Source organism: Heteronotia binoei, chromosome 3 (genome assembly GCF_032191835.1).
Source record: "Heteronotia binoei isolate CCM8104 ecotype False Entrance Well chromosome 3, APGP_CSIRO_Hbin_v1, whole genome shotgun sequence".
NCBI classification, from domain to species: domain Eukaryota; kingdom Metazoa; phylum Chordata; class Lepidosauria; order Squamata; family Gekkonidae; genus Heteronotia; species Heteronotia binoei.
In genome coordinates this window covers 162,515,539-162,529,124 of record NC_083225.1, presented here as the reverse complement: position 1 = coordinate 162,529,124, position 13,586 = coordinate 162,515,539, and the positions used below count along the sequence as shown (strand labels likewise).

The window sequence follows — 13,586 nt, the reverse complement described above, 5'->3', positions numbered from 1 at the left end:
CCTGCCCCTGCGGTGCCTCTACTCCTCCCCTTCCCCGATTTCACCATTTTAAGGCTGGGGAAGGAGCAGTGAAGTGCCTCCCAGGCCGACCTCCCCCCCGCCGATCAGCTGATCTAATGGGAAAACCACAGCAGCTGCAGCGAGCTCTGCCCTTGCCTCCTTCCCAGGGGGAGGGTCGGCCTGGGAGGAGCTTCATGGCCCCTTCCCCAGCCTTAAAATGGTGAAAACGGGGGGGGGGGGGAGGCTGCGAGGCTGCATGGGGGGCGGGCAAAGGAGGGAGGAGAAAATGGAGGAGGAGAATAAATTCCAGTGGGCAGCTGTGTTGGTCTGAAGCAGCAGAACAAAGCAAGAGTCAAGTTGCACCCTTAAGAGGCTGCAAAGGGGCAAAAGAGGGAGGGAGGAGGAAACGGAGGGAGGAGGAGACTGTGAGGCTGTGTGAGCGGTGGAGAGGCTGCATGGGGGGGCAGAGGAGAGAGGAGGAAATAGGGGAGGAAAATGGGGCGGGAAAAGGTGCTGCGGGGTTGGGGGAGAGACCAAATTGGGTGCCCCCACTCTGCCAGCCCTGGGGCCACAGTCAGTGGGTTGGCCCTGGGGCAAAAAAGGTTGGGGACCACTGAACTACAGAGTTCTAAGTTAAGAAAAAATTAAAAGTATAAACTTGAAGCAACTAAACAACATCGCTTGGCAAAAAGTCATATAAATTGATACCCTGGCTCAGCTTGGGGCTAAATACAGGCTTGCACACATGTTCAGGGAACTAGACAGGGAACTCATACGTGCAAATGGGTGTTCCCCCAGCCTCAGCCATCAGCTAGGTTTACATGTGTGTAGTCTTGTAAAAGAAACTGAAATCACACAAATTAGGTGTCGGAAGGGGAAAACAGGGTTCTGTATACAGCAAGTCCCTCCACTACAGCAACTGATCAACACAATTTCAGTTTCAGGGTTACCAGGCTGATTGGCAAATAGTTCTTTGCTAGCCTATACAAATGGCAACTCACATCCAAATATCAGCTTGTGTGTTGCTTGAATGGTGTTAGTACATCACATTCAACAATGAAGAGGTGACTGGGGAATTATTTTTTGTTTCTACATAGCTTCATTCTCACACTATTATATTCCATACTGGTCAAGCTGGATTAATTACACACTCACAGGTTTTTTGGCAACATGACCAATATAGATTTGAATCCCCATTTCACCTATATGCAAACTGAAAAAGCAGCTAAATTAAAAAGAAAATGTGGGCAATGGCTTAATCTTCAAGACATTTACATAGTAGAGGCAGGCATCCCTGGAATTTTGTTACTCCGGATGGTTGACTAGATTGCTACTATGGCTGAGAGCAGCCCTAAGGCAGGTCTCTCAATCTGTGGGATGAGAAAGGACTAACATCACTTGGGGATGGAAGACATGATTTTACCACAGACTTTCCAATGATTCCTAGAGAGGCCATAAACCCAAAAGACATATTTTATTTTTCTCTTGGTGGTGGGCAATGGGAGCTGGGAGAAGGGGTACTTCTGCCCCTGTGGTGGGGGGACTGGCAAGTTTAGGGTGTAGACAGGCTTTGGGGAGGTGTGAGGTCTATTCCTGTATGCAGAAGGAACACAGAACTAGATGGGTGCTTGGGAGAAGCTATAAATGCCTGTCTGTTTCCCACCCATCTGAAGCAGATGGTGAGGAAGCCATTGTTTAAGAAACCCTCTTTTGATATATCTGATCTCAGTAATTTTTGTGTGGTCTCTGCTTTTCCATTTGCAGGTAAGGTGTGTGAGCACATGGTAGCAGTGTGATGTCAGATATGATACCAATTAAGGAGATCAATTTCAATACACTTTTACATGAATCAGTCTGGCCAATGGTTTATGTTGGATAGAAGGGTATATCCCTGCTATTCCTACAGGACATCGTTATGGTTTTTGATACCATCAACAAAAGATCTAGTTAGAGATGTCTGATTCTCTCATCTAGCTAATTTTGGGGCCCAATTCAAACTGTGAGCAGTGACATATATTATTCTAATTAAAAAAATGTTTTCTGACTTTTTGGGGTAACATTTTAATTATTTTAATTAATTCTTAATTGAATTGTTTTGTCACATTTTCAATTTTATTGTCAACAAATTAGTAATTCAACCAGAGTTTGAGAGAGCAAAGCAGAGTGGGAGGTATTCTTATTTTTAAAAATTTATATCTAGGCAAACACAAATGTCCTAAGAAACCTAGGCAATTGTGTGATGATATGCAAGTAAGTAGGCTAAATGCAACCAGAAATATCTGTGAAATTTCTAGGTTTTATTATGAAGAGTGTCAAGTTTGCAGCATATCTAACTGTGACTTAATAGGCACTATTTAATGAAATGAATTATAGGTTTATTCCTCCACTATTTCAGCCACAGCTACAATATGGCAATTAGTTTATCTCAGCGTAAGTATAAAAGACTCAAAGGCTGACCCTGCCCTTCCAGAATGAAATGTTTCTCTGAAGTCCCATTCCACTTAGGTTGGTAGTTTAGAAGGTCTGTTAAAATCCCGTTTAATTATTGTGAAGTTCCTTGGCAGGTCACACAGTGCCATATTGTTTGAAGAACACAAGTGTTAGTTATAGAACCTTTTTGAACTTACAGAGCTCTTCGATTTGCCGAACAACAATTGCATTCTAAAAAGGGATAAATGAAACTGTCTGAGGGAAAAAAAGCTCAGTAGGAATCTTTTTTAGTGTCTTTCACACCAGACAAAAAGTCCCACATAGAACATACTCTCCCATACACTGAATAATTCAATAACAGCAGCACATCCCATATGGTCTTATTACAATGGAGACATCTAACTTACCATCCAAAGATTTCTGCAAATGAGAGTTGTGTTAATTTAAAGGTACAATTTTAAAACCAAAAATGTAATTAGCATAATGTTGAGACTAAAGTGTTGTTCACTCTCCGAGCATATTTTTCAAGAGCTGAGGCAATCGTCATTCTAGTGACAGAAAGCAGCGCAGCCAAATGTACACAAAGGCCGCAGTCACACTCACCATTAAATCCATCCCTAACCCGCTATTATACCCTGCAGCTTTTTTACAATGAATTTCCTGATCAGACATCCCTCCATCCTTCAGTTCTAAGCAGCGTTGGTCCCATCAGAGGTTGGTTGATCAGAGGTCTCAACCGGACCTCATTTTTTGAGATGGCATTCCACACTCATGCAAGCGCAGTACCGTGGGATATCGTGCTTGGCTTTTTTTTTTTTTAAAGGTGCCAGAAAAGGTGGGCGATCTGCCCCCCCCCCCCATTTAAACACCCAGAAAGGAAGGGGAAGCCCAGGAGTTCTCTTTGCTGTCTCTCCACCTGGCGGGGAGACAGCAAAGGTGGGTCATCTTCCTCCCCCCCCATTTAAACACCCCGCCGTGGTGTTTAAATGGGGGGGGGGAGCAAGGCAATTCTCTTTGCTGTCTCTCCAACTGGCGGGGAGACAGCAAAGGTGGGTGATCTTCCTCCCCCCCCCATTTAAACACCCCAACGTGGTGTTTAAATGTGGGGGAGCACGGCAACTCTCTTTGCTGTCTCTCTGCCTGGCGGGGAGACAGCAAAGGTGGGGGATCTTCCTCCCCCCCATTTAAACACCCCGCCGTGGTGTTTAAATGGGGGGGGGGGAGCACGGCAACTCTCTTTGCTGTCTCTCCGCCTGGCGGGGAGACGGCAAAGGTGGGTCATCTTCCTCCCCTGGCAGGGAGACAGCAAAGGTGAACGATCTGCCTCCCGCCCCATTTAGGAAAGGTCCCCTGTGCAAGCACCAGTTGTTTTCGAATCTGGGGTGATGCTGCTTTCACAAAGTTTTCACGGCAGACCTTTTAGGGGGTGGTTTGCCATTGCCTTCCCCGGTCATTACACTCCCCCCCCCCACCCCAGCAAGCTGGGTACATATTTTACCGACCTCAGAAGGTTGGAAGGCTGAGTCAACAATTGCTGGCACAATGATATCATTTGGAGTGGGGAAGCGTAGGGAAGCGGATGTGCGCTTGCGAAGAGTCGGCTACAATGCAGCTTTCAAACATAGAAAGTACGCACGGGAGTCGTCGGAAGCATTCTTATTCCGGATTTAATGTACTATCAAAAAAGTCCGCATCTCAGTTGTGGCAGTTCAGGACACGAACGAGCCAACAACCATTGTCAGATGCTGATGTTTGGACAACTGCATAAAATCCGACATGTATCTGGCTTTCATCCATGCCCATCTCGTCAGTTTATGTGCGTCTGACCTCGGCCATAGTGTGTGTAATGATTTATTGTGCAATGCTGATACCAATGGGAGAAAAATACTGGCTTTTGTAATACACTAGCACTGTAGATAAATGGTGATATATGATTTGGTAATACCAATGGTCCTCTGACCACATGCTGTTGTATCAGCTGCTTGCTAACTTTGATCCATCGAAAACCCACTGAAAAATTCTGCCTAAACCCCATAGAAATTCATATACATTTCCTGCACAACTCTTAACACAAGATGGCTTGGAGAAAAGAGATTCTGGCTTGTCATTTCCCATTCCTTTCTGCTTTCCTGCCCTACTGTTTGTGTCCAGGCCAGGTGTAGAATCCATCATTGAGGCCGGGGAAGTAAAACAAAATGTCTTTAGGTCAGTCTCATAGTCCAACAAAATTTTTACATGCGCTCATGCAAGAAGCATTATGTGAAACCTCAGATCTGGCTTTGTGCACCAGCAGATGATGAATGGAGCAGGGAAGGATTTTTTTTAAATAAATAAAGCAGGTGAATCAATAAAAAGGCAGAGGGGTCTTGAGAACCCCTCCAGGTTGCAATGCATGGAGAAAAAAAGGATGGAGAAGTGGGTAAAAAAAAATATTGATCTGCCATGCTTTCTGTTAATATGGAATTGCCCCACCTCTTTCCATTACTATCACGCAGCATAGATTTCCCCATCTCTTTGGACTTAGTTTCCAACTCTTGAACCTGTTCCAGCAAAGTTTTATGGTAGGTATGCTTGGCCCTGTATCACAAGAGAAAGACACAAAACAGAGACACCAACACATCAACTTTCATTGGCTGTAAAAGACCCTGTTTTTCCTGCTCAGAGTCAGACTGGCAAAGACATTACTTTGGCAAGGCTGAGCCCAGGCATTTTGACTGCTCTGGATCTTCTACAGTCTTGCAAAGAGAACTGGAGAGCAACTCTCAGATTACAAGCTGTCTCCTTAAAATATAACCAATCCCCAATGGCCAACTGGTTGCTTATGCAATGGAGTCAAACTTGCATTCTGGAATATTTGGAAAGAAAGAGGGTGCACAGGAGAATAAGTCAAGTTCAGCTTGGTACAGTATTGAGGACAGTATCCATCCATATACAGATAATGAAACACTTCCTTTTAACAAAACATTTTTACTGTGTTAAAAATACACATACTCCCCACTACCTTACTTTCAGAATGTTTGGAGGATCCTAAGAAGTTGTGCCTCTCGAAAAAAGTATCTTTGGAACCTTTAGATCCAGCCAATTATCGTCCATTTTCAAACTTGCCATTTCTGGGTATGGTAATTGAGAGAGTGGCAGCTGAATAGGTCCAGGGTTTCCTGAATGACACACTGGTGCTAGATCCAGTCCAGTCCAGCTTCCACCCTGGCCATGGGACAGAGACTGTGCTAGTCGCCCTGACCGATGATCTCTGTACACAGCTGGCTCAAGGTGGGTTGGTGCAGCTGTTGCTGTTTGACCTCACAGCAGTGTTCGACACAGTCAATTATGACCTCACCAATGTGGGGGTTCATGGGGTAGCCTTCAATGGTTTTCCTCATTTCTGTGGGGTTGCGGACAGAGGGTGGCACAGGGGGAGGTTGTGTCCACTAGGTGCCTCTTGCTATGCAGGGTTCTTCAGATGGGACTCCTTTCCCCAATGTTGTTTAACATCTATATGCACCCCCTTGCCCAGCTGGCAAGGAGTTTTGGGCTTGGGTGTCATCAGTATGCTGATGACATCCAGCTGTACCTGTTTTTGGGTGGCCAGTCAGCTGCTGTTCTGCAAAATCAAGCTGTGAGATTGAAGGCCATGGTGGAATGGCTAAGAAAAAGCAGGTTGGAGCTGAATCCGTCAAAGATGGGGATTCTGTGGCTGGGGGTGGGTGGAACTGGCACTGGACTGCAGGCGCCTGGCTCTTGATAGAGTGCCACTGATACTGGCACTGTCTGGATACCTCCCTTTTGATGGAGGCCCAGGTCACGCATATTGCCAAATCTTCGCCTAGCTCAGTGACTGGCTCCCATCCTGTCGCGCCCTAACCTAGCCTCAGTAATCCATGTAATAGTCACCTCCAGATTAGATTACTGTAACTTGCTTTATGCTGGCCTTCCCTTGAGACTGACCCAGAAATTTCAGCGGGCCCAGAATGTGCCGATGCAAGTCCTGATGGAAGTGCCATGGATGGCATGTTTTCTACCAGTGCTGTGCCAGCTACAGTGGCTCCCAGTGAAGTACCATGTCAGATTTAAGGTTTTGGTTCTGACCTTAAGGTCTTGAGAGGTCTGGGACCAATGTATCTGGGATTGTCTCCTCTGGTATGTTCTTGGAAGAGCATTAAGCTCTACTGGTAATGCTTCTCTAGTGACCCTTGGCCTTCGGAAAGTCCGGTTCTCTTCAACTAGGGCCAGGGCCCTTTCAGTCCTGGCCCCAACCTGGTGGAACTCTCTGCAAGATGACTTCAGGGCCCTGCAGGATCTTATCCGATTCCACAGGGGTTTTGATTGGAGTTGGCAATGGTTTTCATCACCTGACACCACCCTTTCCCAAACACTCAAGACGCTTTGTAAGTCCCCGTCCCTCCCCGGTATTACTCTCTGGTAGTCCAGAATATAAACAAAACCTCACAGGGTGCCATCTGGGATTTTTGTAAATTTTAATCTAATTTATGTTGGTTTTAACTATAAATTGCTTTTATTATGTATTTTGTACACCACCTGGAGTTGGGGCGATTACCAAATCTAAACAACAACAACAACCCAGAGCTGGTAACCCTACACTTCCTCCAGAAGAAGCAAGGAGGTAGAGTGCTGGAGTCACACCCAAACCACCCTTCTTATGAGGAAGAAGAGGAAGTAATGGTGATGTCAAGGTGTGGCCTAATATGCAAATGAGTTCCTGCCAGGTTTTTTCTACAAAAAAGCCCTGCTTTTGTGAGACCTGATAGAGAACACAGGTATCATCCTGTGAGCAATGGAAACAGCAGCCCAGCTACTCTCAAGATATAAATTCTTCCAAGTGAAATTACCCAGAACTACACAAAAACTTAATTAGATTCAAGTTACTGAAATGACTTAGGGAATGATTAGACTCAACTTCCCTTTTGCAAAATGAAACTTTAGAAACATTTTTTTTCTTAACAAATAAAACCCACTTTAAGCTTTGGGCTATTAACTCTTAATAATCTTTCCTATTTACTTTACTTCCACATGCCTCTCAATTTGATTAAATATATTAAATATATTGACCTTGACCTCTCCTCCTGCTGTAAAAGAGACAATTTTTGATACAGTAGATTTTGGAAGGTAAAGTCTGGGACTTTTAAACTTCTGTCTGACACAACCCATAGGCATATTTCCTTAGAAGTCAGCCCTACAGTAAGCTTGCTTAAGATTGCAGCCTGTTACTTTTAACACAGCCATCCAGTCTCCACCTCTTCTTTCCTCTCTGACACTGTTTCCTTCAACAGGCAAAAGTCCAGATGAGATCATCATTCCATCCCAGATCCAGCCTTACCATTCAGCAGAGTAGGATAGCCCACATCAGATGACTAACTTTGGATCGAACTTGGACCATCTCTGCTCCACCACAAGTTTCTAAATTTCCAACAAATCAGTGCAAACCAATGACATTACATTTACCTGAATGATTAGCTGTTTTACCATAGTTTGCGTAAGCTATGTTTTACCATAGTTTGATTAGCTGTTTTACCATAGTTTGAATCACTTTCACTAATGATGATTTGTGTATCCTGCCCATTTTGTGACCCACCAAACTAAATAGAACCTACCAGTCATGTTGTACAAGACCCCTGTTTTTGTAGGTTTCGAAAAGGAGCAAAGCTGGAGCATTTTTCACCCCCAGTGGACTACATACACAGGTGGTAGGCTGCATTCAGCCTGGTGAGTCATGGGTTGTTTAGGCTTGATCTGGCATATACAGCAGAACATGACATATACAGCACTTAAGAAGTTATTACATAGCTATCAAAGCATGGATTTGTGAGGCAATGTACCGGGACAGTTTCATTATAAGCACAAAATATTGTAATAGGAAAGACTGAGAATAAGGAAGTAATTTTAAATATTATAGAATACTACAGTAGTCATATTTACAACCAAAACATATTGATTTCAATGAAACATCCTCATCCCTTTATATTTTAGGGAACCTAGCCAAAATATGATGTTTCTAACTACCTACCTATAAATTAAAGACACAAAGAGTAACAGCAATGTCAATGTACTGGATGAGATCTTGAACCGGATCCATTCAAGAGATGGAAAATCTTGACTCATTTAATATCCACAGTAACACAAGAGGCCAGTGAGTAGCTAAATACAAAAAACGCAGGCAGGCTTTGCGGTTGATCCCACTGTGGCCTTTGCAAAATCCTATTCACTTAAATGAAAACAGAAAGTGAGGCACCTGCCATGACCATTTTTCTTTCAGCCTGGCAAGCATTAAATGTTGAAAAAACATACACAAAGGAGGGAGAAAAAAACTGGATGGTTCTTCCTCATCTATAAGCAGCCAAGGTGTGTGATCATATCTTACCAGCTGCAAACTTATTCTCCTGTTAAATTGCATTGATTAGTGATGGCCACCTGTTTGAATCTAACTCCCCTCAGCCAAGGATCAAGGGTTGGACTACCCAAGGCCATGACATCACTACTCTTTCCTCCCAAAAAGCTTGGACAGGAAGAATCTATCCCCACCTCCCACAAGAATCTGACGAGCACCAGTAAATGAAAGGTCATAGCTATCTCTACTAGTTAAGAGGCAGTGCCTTCCATTCCCAATCTGGCAATGGGAGGAGGAATGGGGGCGGGGAGGGGGAGGCAGGACAAGGTTCAGATGATGCTTCTGAACCATCCCTTGGCCATATTTCAGCTCAGAATAAGTGAAGAAGAAGATATTGGATTTATATCCCACCCTCCACTCCGAATCTCAGAGCGGTTCACAATCTCCTTTATCTCCCTCCCCCACAACAGACACCTTGTGAGGTGGGTGGGGCTGAGAGGACTCTCACAGCAGCTGCCCTTTCAAGGACAACCTCTGCCAGAGCGATGGCTGACCCAAGGCCATTCCAGCAGGTGCAAGTGGAGGAGTGGGGAATCAAACCTGGTTCTCCAAGATAAGAGTCTGCACACTTAAGCACTACACCAAACAGGCTAGAAAAAGCAGAGAGACAGAACTGTCTGGCAATGCACAAACATTAGATAAAAGAACCTTTTGAACCATTGCACTTTTGTGAGACATCAACCTAGGTCATTAGCATATCTGAAAATTATGAGAAACCATGAAGAACTATAGGACGCCGCCCATTTATTTATTTGTCTTATATATTACATATCAGCAGACATAGCACTAAAGATGTTAATTATATATATTATGGTTTTAATAATTGTTTAATGTTTTATTTTAATACTATTTTATAGTAGATTATTGTATTTTATGATGTTAATTTGCTGTTAGCTGTTCTGAGCCTGTTTGTAGGGAGGGCGGGATACAAACAGAAATAAATAAATAAATACATTTGAGGTTTCTATTTTTCATTTTATGGCTGACTGGATGTTGAATTTATTTATGTATTTATTACTTTAAATTTCTATCCCGCCCTCTCCGCAAGCGGACTCAGGGCGGCTAACAACATTCATTTTTACAAATTAAACCAATAAAAAATAGCTACAGTTTAAAATTATTTAAAAACATTTCATTTCATGGTGCTGTATCACTACAATATAATATAAGTGGTGATCATGGTACTCTATAGTGATGTAGGGTGGCAGCTCTTCCCCGGTTAGATCTCAAAGGCCTGTCGAAACAGTTCGGTCTTACAGGCCCTGCGGAAAGTAGAGAGATCCCGCAGGGCCCTTATGGCCTCCAGGAGAGCATTCCACAATTCTGGTGCTGCCACCTCGCGTCAGCCGCAACCTAGCCTCCTTTGGTCCCTCTCTGGGGAACGTGTGGAGAAAGGCGGTCCCACAGATAGACAGGCCCCTGACCACAGAGGGCTTCAAAGGACAATACCAACACCTTTAAATGGACTTGGAACACAATAGGTAACCAGTGCAGCTCTCTCAGCACTGGCTGAATGTGCCAGGGGAGCCCCATTAACAGCTGCGCTGCAGCGTTCTGCACTGCTGTAGTTTCTCGGTCAGCGCCAAGGGTAGCCCCATGTAAAGAGCATTACAGTGATCTATTCTTGAGGTGACCGTAGCATGGATCACCACTGCTAAATCGTTGCGCTCCAGGAAAGGGGCCAACTGCCGCAACCGCCGAAGATGAAAAAAGGCGGATCTAGTAGTGGCTGCTGCTTGGGCCTCCATTTTAAGAGAGGACTCCAGGAGCACACCTAAGCTCTTGACCTTAAGGACCGGTATTAGTGACACCCCGTCACTATTAAAAGGACAGACTTCCTGTTTTCTGCCTAAAAAGCAACACTGTTTTTATGATTATATGCTTGGCTTGCTGGAATGTTTAGTTTTGATCCAAATTAGGCTTGCCAATCCCCAGGTCGCAGCGAGGGTTCTTCCACTTTCCCAGACTCCTTCCCTCCCCCAGTCAGCTGGCCGGTGGGGGGAAGCCCCACTCCCAGAGGACCATGTGCCTTTCAACCTCCGGAGGCTTCAGTTTCCGATTAAAAGGCTTCCTTTTGGGATGGTGTGTCTGTGTTACTTTGAAGAAGTTGGCAGCAACTCGTGAGTAGAGAGGCCAATTCCTCACTTCAGAGTCGCCAGAAAAGGGGGGGGAGAGAGCGAAACATCTGCTGAGCACTTCATTATTCCCTATGTGGAGATCGATTCTCATAGGGTATAATGGGGAATTGATCTGGAGGTTTCGGGGGCTCTGAGGGAGCTGTTTTTTGAGGTAGAGGCACCAAATTTTCAGTATAATATCTAGTGCCTCTCCCCAAAGTACCCCCCAAGTTTCAAAATGATTGAACCAGGGGGTCCAATTCTATGAGCCCCAAAAGAAGGTGCCCCTATCCTTCATTATTTCCTATGGAAGGAAGACATTTAAAAATGTCCTTTTAAATGTGATGGCCAGAACTCCCTTGGAGTTCAATTATGCTTGTCACACCCATGTTCCTGGCTCCGCCCCAATGTCTTCTGGCTCCACCCCCAAAGTCTCCTGGTTCCACCCCCAAAGTCCCCAGATATTTCTTGAATTGGACTTGGCAACCCTAATCCAAATGTAGCCTGTGGTATTATGTGGCAACCAAAATGACTAGAGGAGTCAATTTATCCTGAACATGTGCCAACAACTGTCACATGTACAGAAAGAAACCTGTTGCCTATGCTAGAGAAAAACTTTTGCATATGCGCACCTTGTTGGTACATGTCTGGAATACACTGTTAGGCAGCTGTAGTTACTGCAATATCTTTCCATTCCCCATCCTCTTCCCACAGGCCATGACTACGTAAGTCACAACTGCTTATAAAATCTATGCATGGTTTGTATGACAGGGAAAAACTCCAAGTCTATCAGTGTTTTAGAGAAATCAGCTAACATGTGACAACTGATCTTGTGATCTCTCTCACTACCTTTGAGATAGAAAGTCAGGCAGAATGGGGAAAAACAGGTTGCTTACCTGTAACTGATGATCTTCGAGTGGTCATCTGTGCAGTCACACACATGGGTCTTGCCACAGGCAACGGATCCATACCTCGGAGCTCCAATAGCTCGTTTATAACGTCTTTTGGCGCGCTTTCCTCCCGCCCTGGGGAGCAGGCAGCGACTGCGCATGCCTGGAGCGGGGGGAGAGCGCCCATTCCACTCAGTTTCTTCCAGCCGCCACTGGCACTGACACTATACAAAGTTAAGCAACAATTACAGGAGACCAGCAGCGGGGAAGGCTGGGTGGGCGTGTGTGACTGCACAGATGACCACTCGAAGATCATCAGTTACAGGTAAGCAACCTGTTTATCTTCTTCGTGGTCTCTGTGCAGTCCCACACATGGGTGACTAGCCAGCTGAATGACCTGGAGGAGGGTGCTGGTAAAAAAGGGAGAATTAGTCACATAAACATATCATATCATAGAATATCACATAGTGATGGAAGCAGATGCACTCACCCATAACTTCAGTGGAAGATGGATTTGAGGACCGCTTGGCCGAAGGAGGCGTCTCGTCTTGCACGAACGTCTAGGGCATAGTGGGAGACGAACGTGGATGAAGAGGACCACGATGCAGCAGCACAGATGTCCTCTAGAGAGACGCCCTGCAGAAAGGCCGAAGACGTCGAGACCGCTCTGGTAGAGTGAGCCTTAAGGCCTTCAGGTATAGGCTGCTTAGCCAGTTCGTAACACAACCTAATGGCACTAACTACCCATTTAGATAGTCTCTGGGTAGAAATCTTGTGTCCTGTATGAGGTTTACCGTAGGCCACAAACAAATTAGGGTCCTTACGGAAAGGTTGTGTACGAGCAAGATAGAAAGACAAAGCCCTTCTAACATCCAAGGAATGTAGGGCACGTTGTCCTGGGTCGGCAGGGTTGGGGAAAAACGTTGGTAAAGAAGTCGAAGTGGATAGGTGGAACTGGGAGACAACTTTAGGAAGGAATGCAGGGTCAGGTCGCAGGACAACCTTGTCTTTGTGGAAAATGGTATATGGAGAATCGTGCCGGAAGGCGCATAAGTCACTTGCCCGTTTACCCGAAGTAAGGGCTACTAGTAATGCCGTCTTCCAAGAGAGAAGGTTGAGGTCTATAGTAGCCATGGGTTCAAAGGGAGTTTTCATTAAACAGGAGAGAACTCAAGATAGGCTCCAAGCCGGAACAAAGGGTTTGACAGGCGGGTGCAGGTGTAACATGCCCTTGAGGAATGATTTGGACAAGGAATGAGAGAAGACAGTCTTGCCCTCAACTGGGTGATGGAACGCAGAAATGGCAGATAAGTGGACTTTTAGAGAAGAGTAGCATAGTCCTGATTTCTGTAAAGACAGTAGATAATCAAGGATCAAGTTCAAGGGTGCTGATTGTGGTTGTAGATGATTAGATGATGCAAATGAACAGAAGCGCTTCCATTTGCGTTGGTACGAAAGTCTGGTGGAAGGCTTTCGTGCGTTCAGGATGATGTTGGCTACTTCCGCGGAGAGACATGAGGGTGTATCCTCCAGGCTGTTAGGACCAGAACCTGAGGGTTGTGATGTAATACCTGGCCGTTCGCCTGAGAGAGGAGGTCGCCCACCAGAGGGAGGCGGCGGTAGGTGTGATGGGACATCTGCAGAAGCCTGGTGAACCAGGGTTGCCGTGGCCACCAAGGAGCAATGAGGATGCAGTCCGTGCCGTCTCGTGTGATCTTTGTCAGCACCCGTGTCAGTAGGGGGGTT

The 13,586-nt window shown here is 45.3% G+C and overlaps 1 protein-coding gene across 3 annotated transcripts in view; it reads right to left on the bottom strand.

The window, feature by feature from the left end:
• ATP8A2 (ATPase phospholipid transporting 8A2) overlaps positions 1 to 13,586 on the bottom strand; it is a 499,041-nt gene that overhangs the window by 25,757 nt on the left and 459,698 nt on the right. For all 3 annotated transcript variants that reach the window (XM_060234774.1, XM_060234775.1, XM_060234776.1), the window contains one exon: positions 4,903 to 5,007. In XM_060234774.1, the coding sequence (XP_060090757.1) occupies positions 4,903 to 5,007 (105 nt within the window). The remainder of the gene's footprint in view (positions 1 to 4,902; positions 5,008 to 13,586) is intronic.